We start from the raw sequence: 26444 nt of genomic DNA, 5'->3' as shown, positions 1-26444 counted from the left end.
CTACTGAAGATCCTGGACCGGACCCTCACAGAGGTCCGGTCCGAAGGAGTACCGGCAGTTCCTGTACCAAGGCAGGCGTCTCAGACGCATCCTCGCACCCAGACAGGTCCCAATACTGGCCATCCGGAGCGTGCACTTCCCCGCCTCCTCGTCAAAGTCGACCTCCTCGCAGGCGATCCGGAGCTTCCCTGACTGGGCTTTCACGTCCGCAGTCAACTTGTCGACCCTCGTTCCCGCCGGGAGGCCCTCGATGACGAGTACTCGGGTCGCACCCTCGTATTTGATCGCTTTCGCGATGTTCTCTTTGATGGGCTCGTGGCCCCCCTTGGCACACGGGATCGCTTCAATACTCGCGAAGCACGCGCGGCCTACACCCGTCCACCGTCTGGTGAACCGGATGTAGTCGCGCGCGTGCTCCGCGAGCACGAAATACACCCCGGCGCAGCCCCGTTCGGGTGTGAAATCGACCCGCTCAATCCGTCCCCCGCGCACGCAGCCAAGGAGCTCGGACATAGTCAAAGACTTGTTGCTGAACTTGAAAAATGTGCCGCGGGAGTTGGGCAGCAAGAAGAGGCTCTGGACGTGGCGGTGGGTAGGCGTGACCACGGGATCTCCACAAGGATCAAAATGCTCGTAGTATTGATCCGGCGTGCGGGGAGGGGCCACCGAGGTCGGCTCCCAGTTGGCTTCATTGGCGGTCTGTGCCTCCGCCACGGGACCGACAGGAACGTATGGGGGGTACAGGGCGGACGGGGGGTACAGGGCGGACGGGGGGTACGGGGCGGACGGCGTAAACCGAAAAAACCCACCCCGCGCGGGAGCAAACGGAGCAGCCGGAGCAATCGATGGTACAGCCTTAGTGGCCGTACTCACCGCAGCAACGGGCTCAAGTCCCGGCATTTGCTCGGAATCCTCTATGTGTTTGATATCTCGTCAACACTGTAGCTTGAGATTGGAGATTGCGATTGACGAAGGGCAGGTAGATGGGGAAGTTTTATGATGGGATTGCAGAGAAAATAGAAACGGGAGTGAGGATGACTTACCCAGCGCCATGCTCTCCCTGTCCCACAGGTGGCCGAGGACGTGGTCCACCTCTTCACCAGTCAGGTCCGGAAGGATCCTGACGGCGGCACCGCTGACTGCTGAGGGCTTGCAGCTGCTGAGCAGAGCTCGCCCGAAGCAGCAGTCTCTGTGTTGGCAGTTCACCATCTTTTCCGTCTGGTGAATGTCTTGTGGTAGAAGCTGGGAAAACTGTGTGAAATCTAGGATTAGAAACCGTCAATACAATCGAACGGGTGGTGGGACGTACTCGAAGCTTTGGTATGTACAAGATAGTCGTAATTTCTCTGGGTTGTCTTCTGTGAAGGAGCGGAACGTTAGCCTCGCCGTCTGCGAAGTAAAGGGCCGTTGTGTATGGGTGGAAAACAGCCTGGGGAACTTGGCAAGAGATGAGGCGGGGATGTAACAGAAGGAAGGGAGAGATAGAGGTACCGAAGTAAAAGATGAGGTGGGGATGTAGGAGAAGGGAGGGAGAGATGGAGGTACCTTATTGTAGTAGGGGAGGGAGCTTTACAGAAGAAGTAAAGGATCGAAGAGGTTTCAGACGAGAAGGTGTCCGACGAGGAGATATGTACAGGATAGTTGCGAGGGAAAGAGAAGAGAAGGAAAGGTTGAGGAGGTATTAGAAGGAAGAGCGAGGCTCTGTGGTTGGAAGCTAGTGCTTTTTAAAAAGTTATGAGCTGCAGGGTCGGAAGACGACTTGGAATATGTTGTGAGTTGTAGCTGTGAGCAGAGTGTGGCGAATGTGGCTTATCTCGTGACATTTTGTAGGTGGTGAGAGTTCCTATGTAGCCACGATTTGAGATAGTGGCGTTCATAGACCGTCACTCGGTGGCGGTGTTATTGCGTGCGGTGTTGTTTGACACAAACTAAAACTACAAGATAGGTCGTAAGCCATTAATGAAAGCCATATTACATACTGTATGGACTTCTCATGAAGATTTGGTAAGTTTAAACCTGATTCCTATATTTTCCCGCGTTGCAGTGGGCCAGGAGGCTCTTCGGTCTGTGGGGTTGAGGACATGTGCCGGCGGCTGCCAGAGCTCAGGGCAAAACTTGATGCGCTCTCTACCTAGATCAGTACGGAACCGTGCGTAGCCGAATATATTCAAGCTGTATTTCTGCCACTTAAAGTGCGGAAGTGAGTAGGTAGTTGGACACATGAGGTGGGTCCATCAGGCCTGGAATTCACACCAGCGATTATGAGCATTAGAGTCACGATGATCACGATTCAGTGGCGGGATCATGAACTCCCACCGGTGGCATCCCGTGCCTCGCGATGGTACGACCCCACTGGACCAGCAAGCCACGGGGCGGCGGTGACTTCCTCCGACTTACATGCAGCCAGAACCACGGGAACATCAAAAGCGGAGACGATTGATTGTGTCCACCCAGTAACTTTAGGGCTGTGACACTGCGTGCGCTGGCTACCTAAACAACGGGATCCCGCGCATGGCATGCATACTGCATATTACCGTGTGGATGATCTTCGTATGCATCTGCGGTGGGAAAAATAAAGTGTTGTAGATGCGGCGGCCGGCTGGAGAGGCAAACAGCCTGACCTCCTTTGGGGCGGCGCGGGGAAGGTTGATTGATTCGGGCTATCCTGTTGAGGCTACGATGCTATGGCTTAGGGATCACGATCCTCTCGGGCCATTTGTGGTCGATATGCTTCCATATCTACAGCCAGAAGCACGTAAGGACACCTGAGTAATATCCTCTGCCTCCGATTTAATCCCCATTGAATAGACCATAGAAAAGTTGCTGGGACTGAGATAGTTATTATCCTTCTTGTTCGGTGGACACAGTGTCGTTTGTTCTCCATCGCCCGCCTCAACAGCCGAACGTGCTCCATATCCACGGGAGGCAGCATCGGCTGGAATAGTTTAAATTAGGATTTTGAGTTGGCAGCTTCCAAAACTAAACAGATCCTCAGCTGGGAAAGGGAGAGCGGGTGTCCCGTGTGGCGCATGCCGTCCATATAAAAGGAGGGCTTCCGGTGGCCAGAAGTTTCTCGCGGGAAGGTACTGTGCGGGGTGGAAGGGAACTACAAACAGAAACCACTGATGTGGTGGCTGTGAATGGGTGAGGCGTGTCCATCTCTCAGAGGAAACATCACCTGTGGCTTTCCGCCTCTGTCGTTTGAACCAAGAGGTTTAAATACGCACAATCCATGAGGAAAGAGCACAAAACAACGGCAAAATTACCTCTGGCTCCACTCTTGTTACAAAAATTGATCTTTCCTGATTGGTGTAGATACCTACGCACGCACATACAACCGACAATGCCGCACATCCAACTCCTCCACATCCGGCAATCGGCATCCACCGGAGCCGAAGTGGGTCGCTCAATCGGCATCTCGATCGGTACTATTATCAGCATCGTAGCCGTAATCAGCATAATAGTACTCTTCTACCTCCGAAGGGAGAAAGAGCCTTCCTTCTCCACCGCCGCGCCGAATGCGATGGATCCGGTGATACGGTATGATCTACCAATAAGCGGGCTTAGGCCGTCGATGAATAATGGTGAGGTGGGGTGGCGGCCAGGAGGCACTAGCGAAAGAGGCCCTGATGGAGGCAGAGACAGAGGCGAAAGCGAAGGCGGAGGAGGAGGAGGAGGAGGAGACCGAGGAGGAGGAGGAGGAGGAAGAGCAGGAGGCAGTGGTAGTGGTAGTGGTGGGTATCCGCGGTTTCCTCCGAGAGCTTCAGTCAGGGGACATCTAGCCGAGGATTGGATTGGTAGCTTTCCCGACGAAAGCAGCATCTACTCGGGCGCAACCTTAAGTGAAGGTGGACATGGGAACCGAAGTGGGGATGGAGGTCAATATCCTGGCGGCGGAGGAGTCAACAAAGGGAATTCTGAATGGGTATCAAGAGGAAACCGAGCCAGAACCAGGAGACGTGATCGAAGAGAGGATGGCAAGTACAGAGGGCAATATCCTGCTATGAATATTCCAGGCTTCTACGACCGTCGACCACCACCGCCGTCGCGGTCGCGATCAAGACCGTCAAGGCATGAACTTCAACTTCAGTGTCCCCGGTCACGTAGCCCTCACCGCCAGCCCAGCTCTCGTTCGCGATCAGAGTCCCGCCAGCCTCACAACGCACATAGCTCACGGTCTAGATCAGGATCCCGTCAGCGTCTCCAAAGACCCAGTGGTCCATCTACCACTACTTCCGTGCCGTCTTCATCTCCGGAATACCGTCAGCCGCCTCCGCCTACATCAACCGACTTCCCGAGAGATATGCCACCGGCGCTTTCCACAGAGTACAGTTCCTCACCCTTGCTATCTCCTCCAACTGTTCCACTACCTCCACTCCTCGTTTACCCACAGCCTCCGCCATCCACTACTATATCCGATTCCTCTACTCCGAGCGCACGGCCTGACGACCGTACATCCGAGCGCCCTACTCTCTTTCGGCCCTTAACCTCACTCTCATTGCCTCAAACTCTGCGTCCTACGTGTAATCGCGCTCCCCATTCCGCTCCTATATCCTACTCTCTCTCATCATCACCGCCTTCGCGTCATTCGTCTAATGTCTTACCACTCCAATCGCCGCAACCACTGTCTCTTCTGTCACCATTTTCATCACCATCAATCAGCCAGCGTCTGGCCCCCGTGATCCATATATCTTCCTCTTCCTCTTCCTCTTCCTCCCCGTCCTCCTCTGGCTCCTCTCCATATCATCACCGGCGACCTAGTATGGACTCACATGCCTCAGCTACATCAACACCTCCACTGCCCACGCATCTATATCCGCCGAGCACCTGTGATACCAGCACTGCACCCGTCCCAGAGGAACCTCATCCTGGCAACCTCGTTGATTTCAGCAGCATCGACTATACACCTCCATCTTCTTCGTCACTGACCTCACCTACCGAAACTATCGGTAGGACCATCCACACCGCGGCTGATCATCCGCCTCCGCCGCGAACATGGCTCAGGAGATCAACGAGTCAATTATCGAGCATACTGCAAAGCAACAGCAGCTCCAGCAGCACGCGTCGTCGAGGGGGCCTACGGCGGACTATCTCATCCACCGTCGGCCTGCGAAATCCGAACCGACAACAGTCACCACCTTCCTCACCGACTTCCAAACCACCTGCACCCACGGCCACTACCGTTATTTCGGCTACAGCGACCCATGCGCCACCCACAGTGACGATAGTCCACCCATCACCTCCACCATCCGAGCCATATGAACGAACCCACATCCCCCCACTCGACCAAGAGGCGTCACTCCCTTTCTCGCCGTGGCCCCAATACGCAACACAACCACATGCTGGCCATTCACCAGCACGAACACCATCCGTAGCGCAATCAGCGCCAACGTGGACACCCTCCACCCCCATCTCCACCTTTGCTGGAAATCCACGGCCGCAGAGTGCGCCGCCAGAGTACGCATCGCATGACGGCAACGCTGACATTGGCGTGGAAGGTGGAAATCTAGTACTGGAATACGCATCACAAGATGGCGGCGCCGGCATGGGTAGTGGGGGAGAGGGAAGTCTACCGCCGTACTCACCACCGCGGCCGGAGCCACCAGCTTACTTTTCGCCGAGACCCACAGCTGCAGTACCGGTGTATTCTCAGTCGAGGCGTGCATCTGCAGTGGCAGTTCCGGTTACCTCAGATCCGCTGTCGGAGCCGCCGGAGTATTCTTCCCAGAGACCGGCGGAGGAACCTGAGGAACCTGAGGAACCTGAGGAACCTGAGGAACCTGAGGAACCTGAGGAACCTGAGGAACCTGGGGAACCTGGGGAACCGGAGGAACCGGAGGAACCGGAGAAACCGGAGGAACCGGAGGAACCGAGGGCACCGGGGGTACCTGGGGGCGTGGATATGAGGGCTACCGTGGTGACAGTGACGGATGTGGGAGATAGGTTTGACCTAGAGGCCGAGGATGGAGGGGCTTGAGGAATGTGCGATTATTCGGAAGTTAGGTTGCATTTACTATGGTTGTAAAGTGTAGACAGGGTGTTGAGATTTCTGCGTTTTGTACTCAATCAATGGTCTACCCTAGATAGACAAAAAAGTGGATCATCCTAGATATTACTGTCGAAAAGTGGACTATCTAAGATAAAACCTGAAAAAACTTTTGCATACCATTATCAAAGACTATTGTCCCTCTCCACCACCCCCCCTCTATGGGTGACCTCAAATGAGGCCAGCCCCCCGGGCAGCAAAAGTCAGACCGGCACCGGCCCACAACCGCGAACCGAAGTTACCGGACAGATCCGCTCCACCCACCTTGAGTCTCTTGGTAGACGATCGCTCGTCCACCTCAACTCCCTCTACAGGCTCCTCCTCGCGTCGCCTCTTCCCTCTCGTCGCCGCCATGCCCTCACCACTACTCTCCCAGTCGGGATGACGCTCTCGAAATTTCTTCAAGAGCACATCACCACCCTCGCCAACAAAGAACGGGGGCGGAGGACGGGAGAGCCTTGGGCGGGCATCTTGGCGACGAGTGGAAGAAGGGGGGGGAGAGGGAGGGCGTTGGACCGACTGAGCCGGCCCGAGGCACTCCTTATCGGGAGTTGGTCCGCCCGCCTGCCTCAAGTACCGCTTGTGTACTTGAGCCGGCGAAAGGCGCCTGGCTTCGGCAATTGCTGACGTATTGGCCTGGCGGACCGCCTCGGCACGTCTCTGTCGCTTTAACGCCCTAGCCTGCGCCGAGGCACGGCCATGCTCTTGCGCCTGGCGATCCAAGAGCCATTGCTGCTGGACCTGCTGCTGAACCTGCTGCTGAACCTGCTGCTGCTGGACATGCTGCTGCTGGACATGCTGCTGCTGGACATGCTGCTGCTGGACATGCTGCTGCTGGACATGCTGCTGCTGGACATGCTGCTGCTGGACATGCTGCTGCTGGACATGCTGCTGCTGGACATGCTGCTGCTGGACATGCTGCTGCTGCTGCTGGACCTGCTCGAGCTGCTAATGAGAGTTAGTAAGCAGTCAATCTCACGACTGAGGCGGCTGCAGGGTACGAACCTGCGAGGCCTGTGGCGCACGTTGAGGAGGAGTATCCGGCTGAACCTTGAGGGCTTTATTCATGCGAGAAGTCATGGTTAAGACTCAAGAGCGATCGAAGTGTGATGTACTACCTAAGCCGTGAAGGGTCGAAATTGTCACTTATGTGATGTCTGAATCAGCCTTCAGGGAGAGTAGAGTCAGTTGTGTGGTAGAGGGTAAAGAGGAGAAGAAGAAGGAGGAGGAGGAGGAGGAGGAGGAGCGGGAGAGGGAGAAGAAGAACAGCGAACATCCTGGCTAGTTGTGCGGCGAAGTTCGACACACTAGCGTTTTTATCACCATTCATTTCAACGGCCGCCCAATTAAGACAGAAGCCATGCATAGATCGTCACTCGAACGTTAATCGCTTTTCAGCCGCGAGACTCACTCAGCGGAATATCTACGGTTGAACCCAATGCAATTGGAATGAACAGAAGTCGGCGCAAGTGAAGTCCCATAAGTATCGGTGTCCCCCTGCCAACGCAACGGTCAAAGTCCGTACTTCCTTCTCATTTCACCCTTGGTCATTCGCTACTTGGGTGGAAAAGTGGACTATTCTACCTAGATAAAACCCGAGAAAAAAAATTGTAGAGACCCAATCAAGTCCTGTATATTGCCATAGAGAATTCGTTCATCCCCTACACGTCCTGCGCCTGTAAATTTATTGCTGTGCCTGAAGTTGGCAAAATTTGGACCGATGCAGAAAGGTTGGCAACGAGTGATATCAAAAGCATCCGAGTTGATTCCGCAGAGCAACTTGTGTAAGTTATAGTAGAAACCTCCCTACCATTACGTACATACCTAAGTACCTCGTTTCTGGTGGCGTATATTCCCAGTTCCCTCCTCCCTCCTCCGGAGAATTTTCAGAATAGTCGACACAGAAAAACAGGTTACAATCTTCACAAGACCGGCTATCCAGTGGTGCCCCCTATATGTGTACCTGTTATTAACAGCGGTAAAGAATCCTCCGCTGGAACTTCTAACTATCGGCAGCGGCGGCTTAACTATAACAGGGGAGGATAACGCTTTCACGCTTTCAACGTAGGTGGCACATGCGGTGCTAGCGGCGTGGTGGAATTGCAGGTTTGTTGCTGGGACTTCTGGAACTCAAATCTAGATGAGGCGGCACCCACTGATCCTTTGCCCGCCGGTTTCGGCCCCGCATAGAGAATCACTCGGACAACCAAGCTGGTGGGCTGGATCAAGTGCTCGTTTTGCGGGAAGCTGCGGTAGGGCTTCCTGTGGGCCAGCTAGTACCCAGGCCATCAGGGGAAGGAGGTGGCTGGCCAGTTCACCGTCGAAAGCAGATATTGATGGTCTTATTCTTTATCCCTTGCAAGGAGATATTGGTGGCTTCATTGACGAGGCGGGGTCTTGATGGAGTAGGTACATACAGCTTCACGGCATCAGTTTGATCACCATACAGGTAAACAGCCAGGTTCTTAATGATGCCCCCATGTCGTGGGAGCAGTAACTATCCCAAAACAGCCATGATCTGATAAGGTCGAATGCTATGATGATTAAACAAAAACAAAAACAAAACAACTATCCCAAAAAATCTAAATACATTGCCATCTATTTCCAGCCCGCTTTAATATCCTCGGGTAACCCAAACAAATGGCTCTGATGCATCTCGTAGACACTAAACGCACTCTGGCCCTTTTGTGTCACGATTGCAAACCTCCCTCCCCCCCTCTCACAACCATAACCATCCGCAGCATCTCCAGTACTCTCACCAGCTTCTAGAGCTTCTCGGTATTGGCGACCTCCCACTTCTTGAGCCACCCGGTCTTCACCACGTCCCGCTTCTCGACCTCGACGTTCCCGCCGTCCTCGTGGTACCCAATGATGAGGATCGGCGTGCGCGAGAACACAGCTGCTCGGCCTGCCTGATATACCTCTTCCCCTTGGCCTTGGACTTGAGCTCGACGATGCTCTCCTCCGGCACCAAGACTCCTCCAGGCACGATGCGGACTCCGGTGGGCGTCACGGGCACCTCCCGGAGGTGCTCCACCATATCCTCCACCTCCTCCTCCGCGATGCACGTATCGACCTCGAAGCGCACCAGCAACCTCAACCCGTGTCGAAGGACCGCAGCGAAAGCGTGGGGCGAATGATTGGTAGTGCGCGGATGAGAGGTTCCAGCGGGCAGGTCGGGAAGTTGAGCCGTGCGGGCGGCCGTGGGTGGGACGGGTCCTGGTCCTCGTCTGCTGGGATTCGGATGGGCAAAGGCGGTGGTGACCAGATGGGTGGGCAGCCTGTGGAGCTGTTAGTTGAGGTGCTGAGTGCTCAAGGAAGGGAGGTACTACCAGGGACGACGATGGTGTTCCGCCAGTTCGGCAGGATGTCGTATGAGGTGAGCACCTCTGCCTCCCGCTGCGAAATGTCGCAGCCCGGGTCGTGGTGGATGGACCCGCGCTCGATGACGGCGATGCGCATGTCCGTGCCCGCTAGTACGGAAGGCCTGACCATATCGAATTGTAGTATATTGAGGTATTTCCGAAGAATATAAGATCCGAAGAATATAATTGCGCAGGAGAAGCCGGAATGAGGCAGTTTTGTCGTTGTAGGTATTTGGGAAATGTGATGTTTCCGAGTGTCGGATTATTATTATTAAGGTTAGGTTGGCAGGAAAAGGTGAGTTGAGACGGATATGTAGTTGTATGATGTAAGAAAGAAAGAAGCTTGGGGGGATGGGTGCCGTGTGGGTTTTATGGGGGTAGCTGGCGGCGGCAAATTCAATTCCACGCCTAACGCGGCAGTGTAGAGGCACGGGAGCCTCACGTCATGCACTCACTCGGCATCGGTGGTAAGAAATGAAAGGAACGGTTTTGAATTTTGTAGATATGGTAAGGGCATGTTTGGGTGCTAGCTGCATTTTCAAAATTGTTTTGACGAGTTGAATGTTATCAAAGCTACAACCGCAAGAAAACTCTCATCTCCCCCCCGATGACCCCGTTCGGCATCCTAGATGTTCAACAATGCCACACTTTTTCTGACTACAGGGGCTATATGATTGGCATTTATAAACCCAGCTGCACGTAACTCGAGCCGAGACTCGCGCCACTTTCCAGTCTTAGTATATATGGTACCTGGTCTAGCTATGAGAATATGTACCATGTATTTGGCATATACTGTGATAGTCCCAAATATCTTGCTGTAACAAACGTTACTTGTTTTTGGATAGGTATGCGCAGAATATTTTTCTCCTCACCGACTCATGACTTATGTATCATAGGTACCAAGTAAGAGCAGATGCCAGTTCCATTAATTATTTACATACATGATCGTTCGTTCCTTCCCATATCCCATCCAGTACCGCCATAAATTCATTAGCAATTCAATATACTCCCCTTTTTCCCATCCTCCCATATACCCTCACACACTCACACCATCTCACAGCCAAACCGCGGTGCAAGACGGTTCCTTTTGAGCCCGTGGAGAGCAAGCTTAGAACACCAAACCCTTGGTATTCTTGACGTCCTCCAGCTTAATGTTCCTCCACAGCGACACCCACAGGAAGCTGAAAGCCATGACCGCGGTAGCAGCGATGACCATGAGTCTCTGAGTAGCAGCGTAGGAGTCAATGATCGCCTCACGCTCTGGGGAGCCCCACGCGTAACCGAGCTGCACGGGCAGACTCGAGAAGATGTAGAGGGACTGGTCCTTGAGGGTGTCTGGGAGGCGTCTGGCGAGTTCGCGGGGCAGGACGCTGGTCCAGATGGCGCCGGAAACGGCGGCGCCGATGCCACCGCCGATGCTGGAGCACAGGCCGAGTACGGCGAGCACCGCCGCAACGTTCTGGTGCTTGGCTACCGCCATCACAGCCAGTTGCTCGCAGATCACGAGCGTACCCCCGGCGAACGCGATGAAGATCTGGCACATCACTACGTACCCGATGTCGACGTGCGACTGGCGGAAGTGGATCATGAGGCCGGTGGCCATGACGTACAGCGGCAGACCGAAGCACAGCGCTAGGTACTTGAAGCGCATGGTGAACTTAATGAACAGGCCGACGAGGACGGCGAAGAAGCACGATCCGATGCTGTAGATGTTGTAGATGTAGCCGGCGTTGCGGATGCTCTGGTTGTGCACGACCTGCACGTACGAGTGATAGTACGCGTCCCAGCAGTAGAAGGAGATGAAGATGGAGGCCGAGAGACCGCAAGCGCCGATGATGGTGCGGTCGAGGATGAGATCGAAGGGGATGAAGCACTTGCGCGACAAGAACTTCTCGTACAGCACGAAGCTGATCAGGGACACGGCTCCAACGACCAACATGGAGATGACGGTGGCGGACTTCCACGTGTTACGCTGGTAGTAGGCGAGCGACATGGGCAGCAGGAGGAGCACAAAACCCATGCAGACGAGGAGGACTCCGATGACGTCAAACTCCCAGAAGTAGTAGTTAATCTTGCCGCCGAGACTGAGGCTGCTAGCTGTGCTCTTCTTGACCAGACCGGCCTTGACCGCCTTCCGCTGGTTGCGGAAGACAACCCAGAGGAACGGAATGCAGAAGACGGGGAGGATGATGGTCCACACACCGTGGCCCCACTGCCAGGTCGACTCCTGGTAGAATCTCTGTGCGAGGGCGGGGCCGGCAAAGGTGGTGCCGATGTAGGGGGTAGTGGAGAAGGCAAACACCAAGGCACGGTTCTTGATGTCCGAGGTGTCGGCCATGAAGACGTTGAGGACGTAACTCATGCCGTTGAATCCGACCCAGTAGAAGACCTGAGCACCGGCGTAGATGGAGACATTGGTGCAGCCAGCCATCATGGCAAGACCTACCCACGATGAATGAATCAGTTTACTGTCGCGGGGTGGGGAGAATATCCCGGACCCGGAGGGAGAAGATTGAACTCACCAATGACGGTGAACGACAGCATCAGGGCGAAACCCTCAGCACGTCCCCACATATCCAACAGCTTAGCGATGGGCAGCTTGAAGGCACCTCCGACGATATTGCTGACGATAGCGATGGTAGACACGAGAGAATGCATATAGAAGGAGCTGGTGACGTAGGCGGTCAAGTTTCCCGTCACCTGCTGCTGTAGCGAGTTCATGAAGAAGATCAAGAAGATACTGTAGTCATCAAGTGTGCCGCCATCAGCCTCCGACTCCTGCGTATCGGGGGGGATGGGATGCCCGGATGGATAGGTAGATGCGGACATACCCAATGTACGCAATGTACAGCTCATTCTTGGTCCAGACGGAGGCCATGGCCTCCACCTTTGCAATACCAGACTGCACATCTTCGCGGGGCGAGTCCGAGTCGTAGTTGGACTTCTCGTCCGGTGGAGTCCCGATCTCGGCGCTGTCGATTGGGTCACGGGCCGACTTCTCGGCTCCGAAGCCGGAGGCCAAGTTGCCCATGCCGGGTACGGAGAGGACGGGCATGGTTAACGGGCGCTATCTGTCTTTCTTTCTTCTTTCTTTTTTTCTTCTCAGTCCGATCGAAGGTACGGTACTATAACTGTCTCGCCTTGTGGCAACTCCGAAACCAGAGGACGGAGCAGCGGAAGAATGAGGGAAGAAAGCCGCGGGGATGCCGGTCGGTTTCGTATGTCGCAGGCAGGGCAGATGATGCGGGTCGGTGGAACAACCTCGATGGAGGCGGGCGGCGGATTCCTTTTATGCTACATACATGGTAAGTACATACATAGTTCACCTGCTGTGCGTCTTTCCGCATCGCATTGCAACCCTGGTCGGTGTCCCGCCCACACAGACCCGATAAGCTGATGAATCGGCAGCTCCCCACCCATCTTCTGAGGTTTCTCCCCCTTCCATGCGACCTCGTCCCTGGGTAGGTAGAGTACTCTACCGTACTCTACTCTACTGCGAGACCGGGCCTTCATGCTTGCAATGCCTCTCCCCCTCCCCCTTCCCCCATGATCCCCTGTTGATGAACTTCTCGCACCACCCGCGGTGACTGAAACTTTTTCCCAGTCCGCCGCGCTTCCCAAGGAGCCGTGAGTTGGATTTCCCGGAAAATCTCTTCGTACGGCAAACTCCACCAACGCAGCTTGTCCGTGATGTGATGGCGTGTTATCAGATCCTTGAAGTGGAAGTCCCTGTTGTGTGAGATATGAGCGACGCCACTGCTCCTTAGCGAAGCGATCCATGCCTGCCCGCACCCCAGTCCTGCATGCCGCCGCACATGCGAAATCCCCCAGGCCCCTCCGGGCCTAGCGCCAAGCAGGTCTGAAAAATCTTCATCTGATAACTTAGGAACGACCCACACCTCCTCCCGGATTTGGCCGAGACGTTACGTTATCTGATGTGCCCGAGCTTTCTGTGGGGGGTAATCTGATCCGAGCTAGCGCCAGAGACTCGAGCCATGCATCCCATCTGATTGGCCCATGCCAGCCGGAGAAGAGGGACGAGGAGGAGGAGCAGGGGGAACAGGAGCAGGTTTATCGCAATCGCCGATATCTGATCACGCGAGCTGCCGTAATGGGTTCGCTGCGTGAAAAAATAAATACCTCTCACACCAAAAAACGGCGACGGAGATTCGGGTGGGGAAAGGTGCAGTGGCACGCCGCATAGTGGCAAGCTCCTCAGCATGGCGCGGTCTGCCGCGACAACTCCGCTTGGTTTTTCGCTGTTGCCGAACCCATTGCGGTTCTGCATTCCCCTCTCTTCCGGCGATGGTGATGATGATGGTTGGAATTCAGAATAACGCAACAACTTCGAGCTCATGCCGCTCTCCCCTCAAGTCCTCTTACTCTGGTTCGTCCTCAAGAAAGCTCTTCGCGCCCAGCTTTTATGTGGCTGACGATGTCGTCACGGCGGGGTTTTCCGTATGCACTGCGAGGTGGTGGAAATCGACAAGGTGATGATGATCTGATATCGTCTCTTCACGCCCCGCCCCTCCCCCCACCACATACAACCACCATCAGATAAATATGACGGTGCCAACATCTTTCCACGTGGCGCTAGGAGAGGGGGAGGAGCTTGGCCTTCCGAAGGTTAGCGAGCCACCCTTTTTTCCCGCGTGTGACGATGGCGACGACAGGAACGGCCGCGCCACGCGAAGAAGATGACTTTGCCGGATCCAATGGGATGCAACGACAACCACGGTACCGTAGCTAGGGCGCTTCGCTGCGTTCTGGCCCTCGAGAGTCGACACGGATCGAAGGGACCCAAACAGGCCACCTGGGCTGGAAATATCATCCCATACCTACCGGTATGTACATGTGTTGGGGTCTTGCTGAGTTCCCGTTGAGAACACTTGAGCTTGTGTTGGGTTAGCTATGTAGGTGCTACTAGTGAGGACCTAGGTACTTACCTAGGTGCCTTCTTCCCACGCCGCCGGAAGACCTCAAGAACATACGTACCGAGCTTGTCGGAACTGAAAGGGAGGTAACCGAGACAGTGGGACTCCAGTTGATGCGTCTTTTTCATCGTTGGGACCCCCGGCCCGGCCTTTTCGTGCCTAGAATCAGAGAGGCTTTCGAAAGGCGAGACCTGTCGAACCTCGACTACGGGTTTGGCGCCTAGAGAACAAACTTATGCGGATGGTAGATGTGTACATACATCACAAGAAATTCCCAGGTGTAGCACGTACTATGTAAGTAGGCATCTGCACTTCGCCTATAGCGAAGTATCGTGGACTGCTACACCTGTTCTGATCCGGCAAGTTTGGGGATCGAATGGCCTCGTGAGTCGTTCTCCTGGTTATTCTCGTCCTGACTCCTGCATCCATTTCGATAAACGAACATGCAGACCAACCAGCAGGTGTTTCCTTCTCCTCGGGGTCGGAATCTGTACTCCAGGGAGGGCGACACTGCAGGGTTGCCGAGTATGTATCGCAAATCGTACTTGTCGAGTCCATGTGCTCGTACATGAACCTGTGGGGTCGGGAGATGCTAGGCCGCGCTAGATACGCAGGAAGTCTGCACTTCGCGCGTAAATAACAAAGTTTTTGTCACAGTATTGTTCTTGGCTCCTGGGGGCTGGAATTCTCTCTGCAAGTACGGTGCACATGAATGCGGCAGCGGAAACGAGGGCTCGGCACCGAAGGTGGGGGTGCTGCTGTTCTCGGCCTCGTGCTGAAGGCTGAAGCTTCCAGGGCAGACTGGTAGTATCCAACGATGAATCCATAGACAACGGACGGATCGAGTATATATGCATCGCGCACCATGGAAACCGTGGACCGCGACCGCCTATATCTGGTATATATTATGTACAAGTCCAGCAGCCAGTGGTGTTCGAACGGGTTCTCGTACGCCGGTGTCTTGGCGTATACACATGGATGCATAGCGCAAGAGGATTCATCGCTGAATCATCTGGTCGGTCAGAGTCACCAGGTCATACATATTCTCTCCTCAGAAAACGATACGCATGTGGTAGACGGGGGACGGCGACACCAAGCATCAGCCTTTGGATTTGGACCCTGCGCACGACGCACGTCAGCCGATGGCGTGTACCTACATGGTAATATCAACCCTTTGCGCATCCACTTTATCAGCAATCTATCTGGTTGCATCCGGTTTTTCTGTGAGTATGCACGTACCGCTGCCCTGATGCTTCGCACTGGATATGTACCGATTCCATCGGCTGTCCGTCTCGTCGTGTCGGGCTGTGTACGTAGTGCAAGGAGAAACGCGGCTGGCGGCCGATATTCGTGCTACTTCATTTGGAGATGGCATGCGGTGGAAAATCGAATGTATAGGCAACTTTCGGATGGTGATTGCACTGCCCTTTGTGATGTTTTCCTTCTGCTGGTACAAAATCATTCGTTCAAGGCTTCTGGCACCAGCATTCCCTGAGAATGAATCAAGGCGGCTCTTTAGTTGAGTAACTTAGAACTTATTCTGATTCAACCGGTAGAGTTACCATAGTTCGCAACGGTCCGTTGAGCATCATGTTGTCACTAACGATCACTCGCAACGTCGAAGCGAAAGCTGTTTAGCGCCCTTTGCACGTGAGTGACCTCTTCGCAGACGAGACGGTGCAGCCAGGCCACCTTGGACTTTCTCACCACCACCGATGTCGGAGGCGGATCACGGAGGTCGCTGAACATGATGCAACGAGTGAGGCATCGGAGCGGGCGTCGAGTGAGCGGGAAGAAAGACTGGTGGAGAGGCGGCGAGAGGACGAGGGCACTGAGGTCGAGGGACTGGCGGGCCACTCCCGCTGTTCCTCCACATACCCTCCTTCATCGCAGCTCCTAGTGAAGAGGTAGAGGGCGAGGTGGAGTGAAGATCGGACTTTCGGTAGTGGGCACAGAAACGGAGTGTGAATATCGCCATGATCTAGATGCGTTGCAAGCTATCAATCAGTAAACCAAAACCAAAAAAAGCATGTGAGTAATCAACACATCTGAATCCTTCTACCTGTGCCTCCGAAGTCCGGTTTGGCAGTGGGATAAATGCAGGCTATTTCTGGAGAAAGCCACATTTCTAGCTTCATCGGGTATTGTGAAGGAGCGATATCTTATCACCGCAGAGAACCATAGTGGCCATTTTTGCGAGGGATCTTTGCCAATGACTCTCCAGGCCCGACGAGAAAGGAAGCGCACACAGAGGAGAGAGAGAAGATGGGGGGTTAGCCGTCAATTCGATAGATGGTGATCAAGAAAGAAGAGAAGGAGAAGAAGAAGACCCCACCATGCCCGCCAACGTTGATGCCCACTACTAACCGCATTCGCTTCCTCCCGCCGACAGGAGTCCCCCTTCACCTCCTCCTCTCGCCGGCAGCTCTTCTATTGCTCCGCCACACCATACTTGAGAGAGACAAGAGGCAGAACCCTGACGAAGTTCGACAAAGGTAGCCACCCCGACGCCGGTATTTGACCGACCCTGCCGACGCCAGCAATACAGCTGCCAACCCTGATTATCATCTCCGTCAACCGATGCCAAACTCGACTTCTGAAGCGCTAGTACTTACTACATACTCAGACGGCCAGGAAGTCTATCACACCTCCCTCCCGCCCCCACCGATGATTATCTGAGATTAGATCTGTGGCTTGGCCGCTGTCTTGACCGATAGAAGTGTCTCACTCTCTCAGAGTAGAGAGTACGCGAGTGGATATCTCGACCACAGATCTGATCTGATAACATCGCATGGGATTGACTTTTGGCCCCCCGAGTAATCAGAGTATGTAAGTCCAGCAGGACCTGAGACAAAACGCTGTTCTCTGCACTGCACTGCAACCGCCATGCATCACGGACTTGGTCCGTAGTATGACAAGTACAATCCGTTCGATTTGGTTTCACCTGATAATTTCACTGAGCTCCCTTGCCTGTGCTTTTAAATGCACGTTTCTCTGATATTAAGGCAGAATGCGGTGTGCGCGCACACGGGCGCAGTCCTCCCCTCGTGTGTACCGTAGCGGTCGATACCTCCGCTTATGCACAGAGGATCGTCAAATATCAAGTGTCTTTCGATCACCAACCACCAATCACGTTTATGTCTTGAACGATTCGTTGTGGACCGCTGGTTTGCGGGGAAGTCGATAGTAGGTAGCTGAGCACCACAGCCACATAGGCCACTCGCTGGCATGGGTAGTCGTCTCGAGCGGCTACAACTCCAATCGGCTACTCGAATTTGCGCTTGCCTTGAGAGATTTCAATATCATCTGTACGATGATTTTGTTTACTTTTCTCGCGCTTGAATGGGTCGTCGTTGAGCCTCTGTAAGAGGAAAACTGTCGCGAACGATTTTGATGTGGTTCGCAACTGGTGGTGTTGGCGCTGTTTGCGGGGTTGTGGGGTTGCTAGCTCCAAACAGGCGTTTGCATGCAGATGATTCGAGGCTGTCCTGCAGGCAACTTCTACTCTACTTTACATGTAGGTATGAGTTGTCAGGGGCTGAGCTCAGTACAGTCACTGCCTCGATCAATGTGCATGGAACAAAATACCTACAAGAAGAAGTACTCACCATCCCCGAGTCTCATTCGAAGTTCCTGCGGAACCTTAGTTGTGTCGCCGCCATTCTTGTACAGTACATCACTAAGGACATCACCATGGCCAAACCGTTCGCCTTAGCGACTGGAATCTTTTCAACCTTTGCTCTCATTGACCGCCTCATCGGCCTCACTACGCGGATTGGAGCCTCGGCAATAGACGCACTGGCAGACATCGCAAGGCTTCACACCAGCCTCAGGGACATGAACACTATTCAAAAACGATCCGCAACAGGGAATCCAAGGAAGCAAGCTCGAATGTCTCCGGGCGCCGGTGCACGAATTCAACAAAGACCTTGACTAGCTGACCAAAGGCCTTGACGAGCTGACCAAAGGCCTCGAGAGCCTCGAACTAAAGAAGTCAAAACGGATGAGATGGGCCTTGGGCGAGGACAAGAAGTTCGCGAAATCCATGGAACGACTGGAAACCTACAAAACGCTATTCGCGGTGGCCATAGCTGCCGGCGAGAAGTAAGCACTGGCCTTTCGGAGAGGAAGAGCGGCGGGAGCTAGTCTTAGCGAAAGGCTCACACCAAAGCAAGGCAACTCGCACAAAACTCAAGAGAGGTGATCGAGCTCCTCAAGACGGATCTAAAAGCTTTTCAGAACGAAGAAAAATCAAGCCAGGAAGCGGTGACCTCGGCGGTGCACGCGATTGAAAAACGTCAGAGACTATCATCCGATGTCACCAAGAGCCTCCAGAGTCGGCAGCTAGAAGAGAGAAGCGAAAGAACTAGGCGAGAAGAAGAGGGGAAGTTCGGTTTGCCTCCCGAATAGACCCCCCTTCGGCTCGGTTCGTACTGATTCACTGTAGAGAAACTGGTCACCGACACTTTCAACTGGTTTGGTAGCATTGATACCAAGGCAAACCATGACTCGGCGTGGGAGACGTGCATGCCCGACAGCGGGACCTGGTTCACGAAGGGGGAGGCGTTTTCTGCCTGGCGACTCGGGGAACAGCCTTATCTTTGGCTAAACGGCATCCGTGAGATCTCTCCTCATGCTGTGAACCATGCTGGAAGCTAACCAAGTGCCACAGCGGGAGCCGGCAAGAGCATTCTAATGCAAGTATGGAAATGCGACGAGTTACTGCAGATGTCAATAGCAGCTAACGTCGGTTAGCTCTTCGACTATCGAGGCGCTTCGAGAAACGGTCGATAACGAGCAGTGCTGCATCGCATATCACTACTTCACGTTTACCGACGTACAAAAGGCGAGGGCGGATCGGATGATAGAGAGCATTGTGACCCAGGTCGCCCATCAAGGCTGGAGATGCAAGAGTCGACAAGTAGTCGACGTCATTTGCCGGATTTACAGAAAGTACGAGCATACACCACAACGGCCGAGCGCCTCCGAATTACTCGTCGCTCTGTCAAAGATGGTTGGCCTCTTCGAATGAGACGTTTATATTCTAGTCGATGCTTTGGACGAGTGCACGGAGAGCAAGAGGCTGTTGAAATTCCTGGAAAACCTCCATTCGTCGAACCACCCTAACCTCCGACTCCTAGTTAGCAGCCGGGCGGAAGCGCATATCACAACTTGCCTAAGTTATTTGAATTTTTCAAACATCTCCCTGCAAACAAACTTGGTCGATTACGATATTGGCCTCTACGTCGACAGCCGATTATCGAAGGACCCCAGATGGCGATATCGTGACCCAGATTTGAAAGATTCAATTCGGGAGAGACTGGTGAAGGGAGCGAAAGGAATGTATGTTGATCTCGCCCCCGGATCTCCCGATTTTATAAGCCGTGTGACTGAGTATTGCTGTCAAGGTTTCGCCTGGTTGAATGTCAAATGGACATCCTCGAACACTGTCGAAGTGTGGCTGCGATCGAAGATGCTCTAGAAACATTGCCCGCCGAGTTGGATGCGGTCTATTCAAGGATGTTACGGAATATCAGAAAGAGCGATTGGACTGCAGCCGGACGGATTCTCCCGTGGCTAATCGCTTGCAAAGAGCCACTCCCGATAGAAGCACTAACCTGCGTACCGATGATCTGTCTGGATACGCAGACGGTCGACGTTGGGCGGAGGCTACTATCATCGCAAGAAATTCTCAATATGTGTGGGAGCCTTCTGAAGCCGGTGAATAATGGCTGGGGGGAAGAGGTTATCGTGCTGGCACATTATTCGATCGAGGAATACCTGATTCGACTGCCTCTTCAGGGGTCGGGCCTTTCCCCGTACTTCGCCATCCGCAGGCGCAAGGCGGATTCAGAAATATGCGCAACGTGCATCCTTATGCTTCAATGGGCCGATTCCCCGGATACTATCGAGAGTGTCGCTGAACCCACAGAGGAATCGAATGGCCAGTCAGTTATAGCCAAATTTCTGAAGTATTGCTCGAGATACTGGTGGCAGCATGCATCATCGGAAGAAGTACAACGCGAAAGGATGCCTCTTATCCGCAGTCTTTTGAGGGACCGCTGTGGGTATCGTTCCTGGCTACGCGGCACCGTACGGGGGTGGGAACGCACAAATATACTCGGCTGTGACGACAAACACTGATCATTCATGGATGGAAGGGCCATCACGACGGACTGCTACTGCGATGCCACTGAGTTGTATCTCGCCTCATACCTCGGCCTAAAGGTTATTGTTGCCTAAAGCCTCGAAAATGGGCCAGCAATAGACACGACTCGACGGGATTGCTGCACCGCTCTCGCCGCAGCCGTGGAGCAGGGCCACCTAGACAGTGTCGCGTTGCTCCTCAAGCATGGCGCAAATCCAGACTCCCAAATCCGGATCAATCCGACAGTAGCAGGATGGTGGATCTCGCGAAAACTTCAGATCCCGGATGTGGTCGGATACAGTCGCAGCTACTACGACAGCAGTCTCCTTATCCAAACCGTAGAGAAAGGATTCACCGATGTTGCCGCGCTCCTCGTGAAGCACGGGGCCGACGTCAACGCCAGCTTCCGCGGCAGAAGTGTTCTCGAGTGGGCCGACCACCACGGCTCGGAGGAATTAGCCGAGCTACTGCGCCACTACGGCGCCAAACCTAAATCCAGTGCCAGCCGTGACACGACACCGGAACACGCCATCAACCGCCCGGCACACAATACGATCGACCCCTACGCTTCCCGGTCGTTCAAATTCCACTACTACAGCTTCCTGTCGATACTCCACTGCACGGTCGATCATTGCTACAGGTTTTAGGTCGAGATCGTCAAACTGCTGCTGGACTTCGTGAATGACCTCCACAGATCTGCGCTCCGCGAAGCTTTGCTGTCGAGTAACTTTGCGCTGGTGTTTGCATTCCGCGAAGGTGTGGCGGATCCGACGGCGGATATGCACGGGCGCTTCTCCGATGAGTCCGGCCAGGAGAAGAGCCCCAAGTCACTATCACAGTACGGAACTACGACAGGGGGAAATCACGGTCTCGCCGCGAACGAGCCGGCTACAGCGAGACAAGATGGAGCAGATGTTACGATGCTGGACATTTCTGGATAGGTGGACGGAATCGTGAGATATTTCGACAGAACAGGACAGCGCAGTCGGAACGGCGGAAAGATGAGTTCTGCCTACATGTATATAAGTGCACGGTATAATACGCCGTCGGAACTGGAGACGGACATCGGGATGATCGTGTGGTCAAGAATTGTACACATGACAAGCTGATACGCGTCCGCCGGCAGGAAAGTTTACAGTCCCAGGCTCTTTCCCCGTACACACAAGTAGAAAATAACCGTGAGCACGTGAGGAAGTTGGGTGCGAGGATCGAGCTCCTCCTTTTAGACGGATCCCAGTAGAGTTATCGCCGCCGCGTCTACCCAGCGTATAATAGCACACTATACTACTCGTGATGACTAGATTCTAGGATCACCAACGACCATTGCCGCGGTACATCACCGAGCACTCGACCGAGTGATCGATCGTGTGATGAAATCGATCGTGTGATGAAATCGATCGAAGAACTTGACTTGACTTGATTGATGAGACGAAGTACGAGAAAGCGAAAGACGAGTGAAAACGACTATCTTCAAAGGGAAACAACGAGCTCGTGTAATGCTGAGAAAGCCACAAAGGCCACGAAGACTGCTTATGCATAATGCGACGATGCGAAAGGACAAAGAACAAAGAACAAAGCCAAGAACTATCATAGTAAATCTGTTCACCAGTAAGGAAGATGTGCAACCCAAACTCCGACCGCGATGTGGCTGCTGCCTTTACGACGGCTACGAAATCTGGCTTCAAGGTATGCTTCGGATTAGCGGCGCTTGATTTTTATGCGAAAACTTGTTCAAAGACTAAGTCGGGGTTTGATTGAAGCGCCCCTGGATGCGGTGCAATTACTGTGAGGTAGAAGTTGGAGAGAATACCTCACGAAAGCACCATCATCTACTCAAATGTCCACGCTATCTACAGACGATGCGCGATAACATGACATCCAATGCGATTACCGATGAAGCGGCGGCGACTACTAGCTCAAACGCTACCCCTTACTACGGTCTGTAGAGGAGCTATCAAGGCAACTAACAGATTGCGTAGTAAGTGTAATCTTAGAACTAGTCGCCGCCGCTTCGTCACTGATCGCATCCGACGTCAGTTTATGTTGTCGCGCATTGTCTGTAGATACCGCGGACAATTGAGTAAATGTCGGTACTGTCGTGTAGTGTTCATTGCGTCTTCTACATCACATTAATTGTAGCGCATGCGAGGGCACTTCAATTCAACTCCGAATCACTCTTTGAACTGGTCGCAACTGTTTGTCATTTCTGCGCCTTGCACTGGGAGTCTGGTAGGGAAAGGCTGCTACGCCCTGTGCACAACTTCACTTGAGGATATCAAATCCAGTCGGCGGTGGACATGATTTCAATAGGGTGTTATCAGTCTGATGTCTGTGTTGGTGACAAGGAGTGGTAGAGGGAAGTTTGAGTGTAGTAGGTAGGCGTACTGGATGAAGATGGTGTCACGGCGTTGCTGGGTACTGGAAGAGAATCAAGACACGATAGTGGGAAAAGCTTTACTTGTTGAAACGAGTGAAGATATCGATTGAGACTATGGACAGGGCAGTGTTTATATACACAGTGAAGCGGCCAAATTCCTGGTGCCGAGTCTATACTTTAAGGCTCCAGATGCTGAATCCGCCTCTAGGTTCTTGAAGCCGGATCCAGCATCTAGGTTCTGTCTTCCGATCGCTCGGCCGCCTACGGCGTCGCCAGAGCCTACCTCAACATCTAGGTTCTGCCATCCAATCGGGTGTCACCAGAACTTACCTCGACATTACTCTTATATTTGGTGGGTACATAATTCACAAGTGCTGAAAAGAATGGCACTTTTTTTTACCACCAGACTGCAGTCGACTGCGCAGTGCAGTCTAACCCTGCCCTGAAGATTGGCGGACGGGAAGGACTGATTTTTCCCCGTCTTCCAAAAGGCGAAGACGGAACTGGATTGCAGTTCGGATTGGACTATGGAGAACACTGGGGGTTGCGGTACCGCCGCGTTCGAGGCGCTTAGCTTCTGCCTGTCTTTCTCTTCTCTGTCAGCCTCTTCCGTGGTCGATTTTAGATTTCTGTGATCTTGGATGTCGTTATATCGTAGTGAACGACGAAGGACTTCGCTGGTAGATGGGGCTCATCAATTTTGTTTCGCGTCTATAAGCCTATCAAGACGACGGCGAAAGGACTTCGATGGTAGATCTGTGCAGGGGGCGACTTCATTAGCGCCTTAAGCGCGCTTCACTTCATCTAGCCTTTTTGGCTAAAGAATTGGATAGGAAGCCGCTGACGATCACCACAAGCTACCGAAATAGTCTAATTTTCTTTCCGTTTCTCCACTTTCAGGTGATTGATATACCACACTTACCTGGTCAACCGCCAGGTAGATAACCTACCACAGTTAAGCCGCTATGGATACACCGCCGGGAGCACCAGGATATTACACTCGCCGACAGTGGATACCTCTCATCTCGGCTGATCTCGGATCTCACTCGTCCGAGTGATACTCCGTGCAGGCTCGAAACTGGCGAGCTAAGGATTGGCGTACCTTAATAATAATAATTCGACACTCGGAAACATCACATTTCCCAAATACCTACAACGACAAAACTGCCTCATTCCGGCTTCTCCTGCGCAATTATATTCTTCGGAAATACCTCAATATACTACAATTCGATATGGTCAGGCCTTCCGTACTAGCAGGCACGGACATGCGCATCGCCGTCATCGAGCGCGGGTCCATCCACCACGACCCGGGCTGCGACATTTCGCAGCGGGAGGCAGAGGTGCTCACCTCATACGACATCCTGCCGAACTGGCGGAACACCATCGTCGTCCCTGGTAGTACCTCCCTTCCTCGAGCACTCAGCACCTCAACTAACAGCTCCACAGGCTGCCCACCCATCTGGTCACCACCGCCTTTGCCCATCCGAATCCCAGCAGACGAGGACCAGGACCCGTCCCACCAACGGCCGCCCGCACGGCTCAACTTCCCGACCTACCCGCTGGGACCTCTCATCCCCGCACTACCAATCATTCGCCCCACGCTTTCGCTGCGGTCCTTCGACACGGGTTGAGGTTGCTGATGCGCTTCGAGGTCGATGCGTGCATCGCGGTGGAGGATAAGGTGGAGGATATGGTGGAGCACCCCCCGGGAGGTGCTCGTGGCGCCCACGGGGGCGTATAGTGCCGGGTGCGGCGCCTACGGGCGTGCGCAAAGTCCCGGGAGGAGTCCTGGTGCCGGAGGAGAGCATCGTCAAGCTCAAGTCCAGGCCCAAGGGGAAGACGTACATCAAGCAGGCAGAGCAGCTGTGGTTCTCGCGCACGCCGATCCTGACCATTGGGTACCACGAGGACGGCGGGAACATCGTCGAGGTCGAGCAGCGGGATGTGGAGAAGACTCGGTGGCTCAAGAAGTGAGAGGTCGCCAATACCGAGAAGCTCTAGAAGCTGGTGAGAGTACTGGAGATGCTGCGGACGGTTATGGTGGTGAGGGGAGGGAGGTTTCCGGTCGTGACACAAAAGGGTCAGACTGCCCTTAGTGTCTACGAGATGCATCAGAGCCATCAGTTTGGGTTGCCCAAGGATATTAAAGCGGGCTGGAAATAGATGGCAAAGAGCCATCGCTGCTACCGGTGGCAGGGAAGGGGCTGGGGCCCCGTGAAGAAGACCTGGGGGCTGATGAAGTGGGAGGTCAACAATACCGAGAAGCTGCAGAAGCTGGTGAGAGTACTGGAGATGATGCGGACGGCTATGGCTGTGAGAGGGGTGGGGGTTTGCGGTCGTGACAAAAAAGGGCCAGAGTGCCCTTAGTGTCTACGAGATGCATAAGAGCTATGTATCGGTTTGGGCTGCCCTAGGATATCAAAGCGGGCTGGAAATAGATGGCAACGTATTTAGATGTTTTTGGGATAGTTGTTTTGTTTTTGTTTTTGTTTAATCATCATAGCATTCGACCTTATCAGATCATGGCTGTTTTGAATACCTATCTCCTTGCAAGGGATAAATTATAAAACCATCAATATCTGCTTTCGACGGTGAACTGGCCAGCCGCCTCCTTCCACTGATAGCCTGGGTACTAGCTGGCCCTCAGGAAACCCCACCGCCGCCGCTTCCCACAAAACGAGCAGTTGAATACTACATGAACGGATTGATAAACACCTGTCTATTGAATTTTCGCGACGCCGTACGGGCGATCGTTTGATGCGAGTGCGTTTCGATGAGAGCCTGCCTGTCTTCACACCGTAGCACTCGAGCGAGTGACCTCACGTTCAAACCTGGAGAGAAACGGGTGCCTGAGCCTTGGATATCGGTCGGGGTCATTCCACTCCATCCTAGAGGTATTATATCCTATACATAGCCCAACTTACTACCAATAATGAAATCTCGCGCGGACTGAAAATATCCACAAAACGCAGCCCGCGATTTAGATTCTGGGAAAAGACAACCGCCAACCCAACAACGTTTTCGGGCTCTTGCGCATCCTCATCACTTATCTCCCAGCCCGGCGTTCGACGCCCCCTATGGCGCCCGACAAGTACCCCCCAACCCTAACAGCTCTCCAACAGCCGCATCCCATCCCCAACTTTTTATTTTATGACAAAATACTTTCCCCTAAGACTCATATTCGCGACAATCAACCAGCTAACACAACAGCTCTGGTGGCCAAGCGGTAAGGCGCATCACTAGTAATGATGAGATCCGCGGTTCAAATCCGCGTCAGAGCTTCTCTTTTGCTGCTCCCCGACTTCCTAATCTTTCATCGGATACGGATACTCTTTTATTCGTTTTCGTGGTGGGTGAAGGCCCGGTGCCGGCTGGTTGGCTGGCTGGGACGGATCCACGGACGATGATCCCGCCGGCCTCGGGAGTCGGAGCTACCCGACCCCCATCTCTCGGCATACGCGGTTCCGAGAATACCGGATATATGGTGTAACTAGCGGGCTGCTAGCCTGGCGGTGCCGCGGTTGGCAGAAATGGCCGGACCTAGCTAAAATGGGCACCCGCAAGCGCGCGATGA

At 53.7% G+C, this 26444-nt stretch overlaps 9 protein-coding genes and 1 non-coding gene across 10 annotated transcripts; 6 read left to right on the top strand and 4 right to left on the bottom strand.

Annotated features, from left to right (window-relative positions):
• BZA05DRAFT_420233 (uncharacterized protein) lies at positions 1 to 1209 on the bottom strand (the record flags this gene model as incomplete). The annotated part of the gene is made up of 2 exons (XM_051485633.1): positions 1 to 914; positions 1044 to 1209. The coding sequence occupies 2 exons, from the start codon at positions 1207 to 1209 to the stop codon at positions 1 to 3; spliced, it is 1080 nt and encodes a 359-aa protein (XP_051337788.1).
• A 2134-nt stretch (positions 1210 to 3343) lies between these two features.
• BZA05DRAFT_455705 (uncharacterized protein) lies at positions 3344 to 4446 on the top strand (the record flags this gene model as incomplete). The annotated part of the gene is made up of 5 exons (XM_051487545.1): positions 3344 to 3532; positions 3606 to 3734; positions 3849 to 3959; positions 4017 to 4130; positions 4183 to 4446. 5 exons carry the CDS (start codon positions 3344 to 3346, stop codon positions 4444 to 4446), a joined length of 807 nt encoding a protein of 268 aa, XP_051337787.1.
• Positions 4447 to 4995: 549 nt separating this feature from the next.
• On the top strand, positions 4996 to 5977 carry BZA05DRAFT_475409 (uncharacterized protein; the record flags this gene model as incomplete). Its single annotated transcript, XM_051488186.1, has 2 exons — positions 4996 to 5218; positions 5376 to 5977. The coding sequence occupies 2 exons, from the start codon at positions 4996 to 4998 to the stop codon at positions 5975 to 5977; spliced, it is 825 nt and encodes a 274-aa protein (XP_051337786.1).
• Positions 5978 to 6217: 240 nt separating this feature from the next.
• BZA05DRAFT_446632 (uncharacterized protein) lies at positions 6218 to 7126 on the bottom strand (the record flags this gene model as incomplete). The annotated part of the gene is made up of 2 exons (XM_051487092.1): positions 6218 to 6994; positions 7052 to 7126. The coding sequence occupies 2 exons, from the start codon at positions 7124 to 7126 to the stop codon at positions 6218 to 6220; spliced, it is 852 nt and encodes a 283-aa protein (XP_051337785.1).
• A 1650-nt stretch (positions 7127 to 8776) lies between these two features.
• Positions 8777 to 9753, bottom strand: BZA05DRAFT_437571 (uncharacterized protein). The gene is made up of 2 exons (XM_051486454.1): positions 9379 to 9753; positions 8777 to 9335 (listed from the first exon to the last, which is right to left on the bottom strand). The coding sequence occupies exons 1-2, from the start codon at positions 9539 to 9541 to the stop codon at positions 8812 to 8814; spliced, it is 687 nt and encodes a 228-aa protein (XP_051337784.1). The 5' UTR covers positions 9542 to 9753; the 3' UTR covers positions 8777 to 8811.
• A 556-nt stretch (positions 9754 to 10309) lies between these two features.
• Positions 10310 to 12746, bottom strand: BZA05DRAFT_376085 (siderophore iron transporter-like protein). Its single transcript, XM_051481808.1, has 3 exons — positions 12243 to 12746; positions 11934 to 12151; positions 10310 to 11853 (listed from the first exon to the last, which is right to left on the bottom strand). Exons 1-3 carry the CDS (start codon positions 12464 to 12466, stop codon positions 10520 to 10522), a joined length of 1776 nt encoding a protein of 591 aa, XP_051337783.1. The 5' UTR covers positions 12467 to 12746; the 3' UTR covers positions 10310 to 10519.
• A 5292-nt stretch (positions 12747 to 18038) lies between these two features.
• BZA05DRAFT_437568 (uncharacterized protein) lies at positions 18039 to 19377 on the top strand (the record flags this gene model as incomplete). The annotated part of the gene is made up of 6 exons (XM_051486453.1): positions 18039 to 18252; positions 18293 to 18449; positions 18521 to 18738; positions 18793 to 18963; positions 19018 to 19046; positions 19087 to 19377. The coding sequence occupies 6 exons, from the start codon at positions 18039 to 18041 to the stop codon at positions 19375 to 19377; spliced, it is 1080 nt and encodes a 359-aa protein (XP_051337782.1).
• BZA05DRAFT_455673 (uncharacterized protein) lies at positions 19378 to 20618 on the top strand (the record flags this gene model as incomplete). The annotated part of the gene is made up of 2 exons (XM_051487544.1): positions 19378 to 19688; positions 19754 to 20618. Coding segments are annotated over 2 exons (1047 nt in total), but the record flags the coding sequence as incomplete, so codon positions are not given.
• A 3484-nt stretch (positions 20619 to 24102) lies between these two features.
• BZA05DRAFT_420225 (uncharacterized protein) lies at positions 24103 to 24844 on the top strand (the record flags this gene model as incomplete). Its single annotated transcript, XM_051485632.1, has 3 exons — positions 24103 to 24265; positions 24317 to 24496; positions 24612 to 24844. The coding sequence occupies 3 exons, from the start codon at positions 24103 to 24105 to the stop codon at positions 24842 to 24844; spliced, it is 576 nt and encodes a 191-aa protein (XP_051337780.1).
• A 1235-nt stretch (positions 24845 to 26079) lies between these two features.
• Positions 26080 to 26151, top strand: BZA05DRAFT_t229. Its single transcript has one exon. It is a non-coding gene; the product is annotated as a tRNA-Thr (tRNA).
• The last annotated feature ends 293 nt before the right edge of the window (positions 26152 to 26444 follow it).

The sequence above is a fragment of the Tricharina praecox genome (genome assembly GCF_024521635.1).
Source record: "Tricharina praecox strain CBS 144465 chromosome Unknown BZA05scaffold_19, whole genome shotgun sequence".
In the NCBI taxonomy this organism is placed as follows: domain Eukaryota; kingdom Fungi; phylum Ascomycota; class Pezizomycetes; order Pezizales; family Pyronemataceae; genus Tricharina; species Tricharina praecox.
This window is presented reverse-complemented; position numbering and strand designations above follow the sequence as displayed.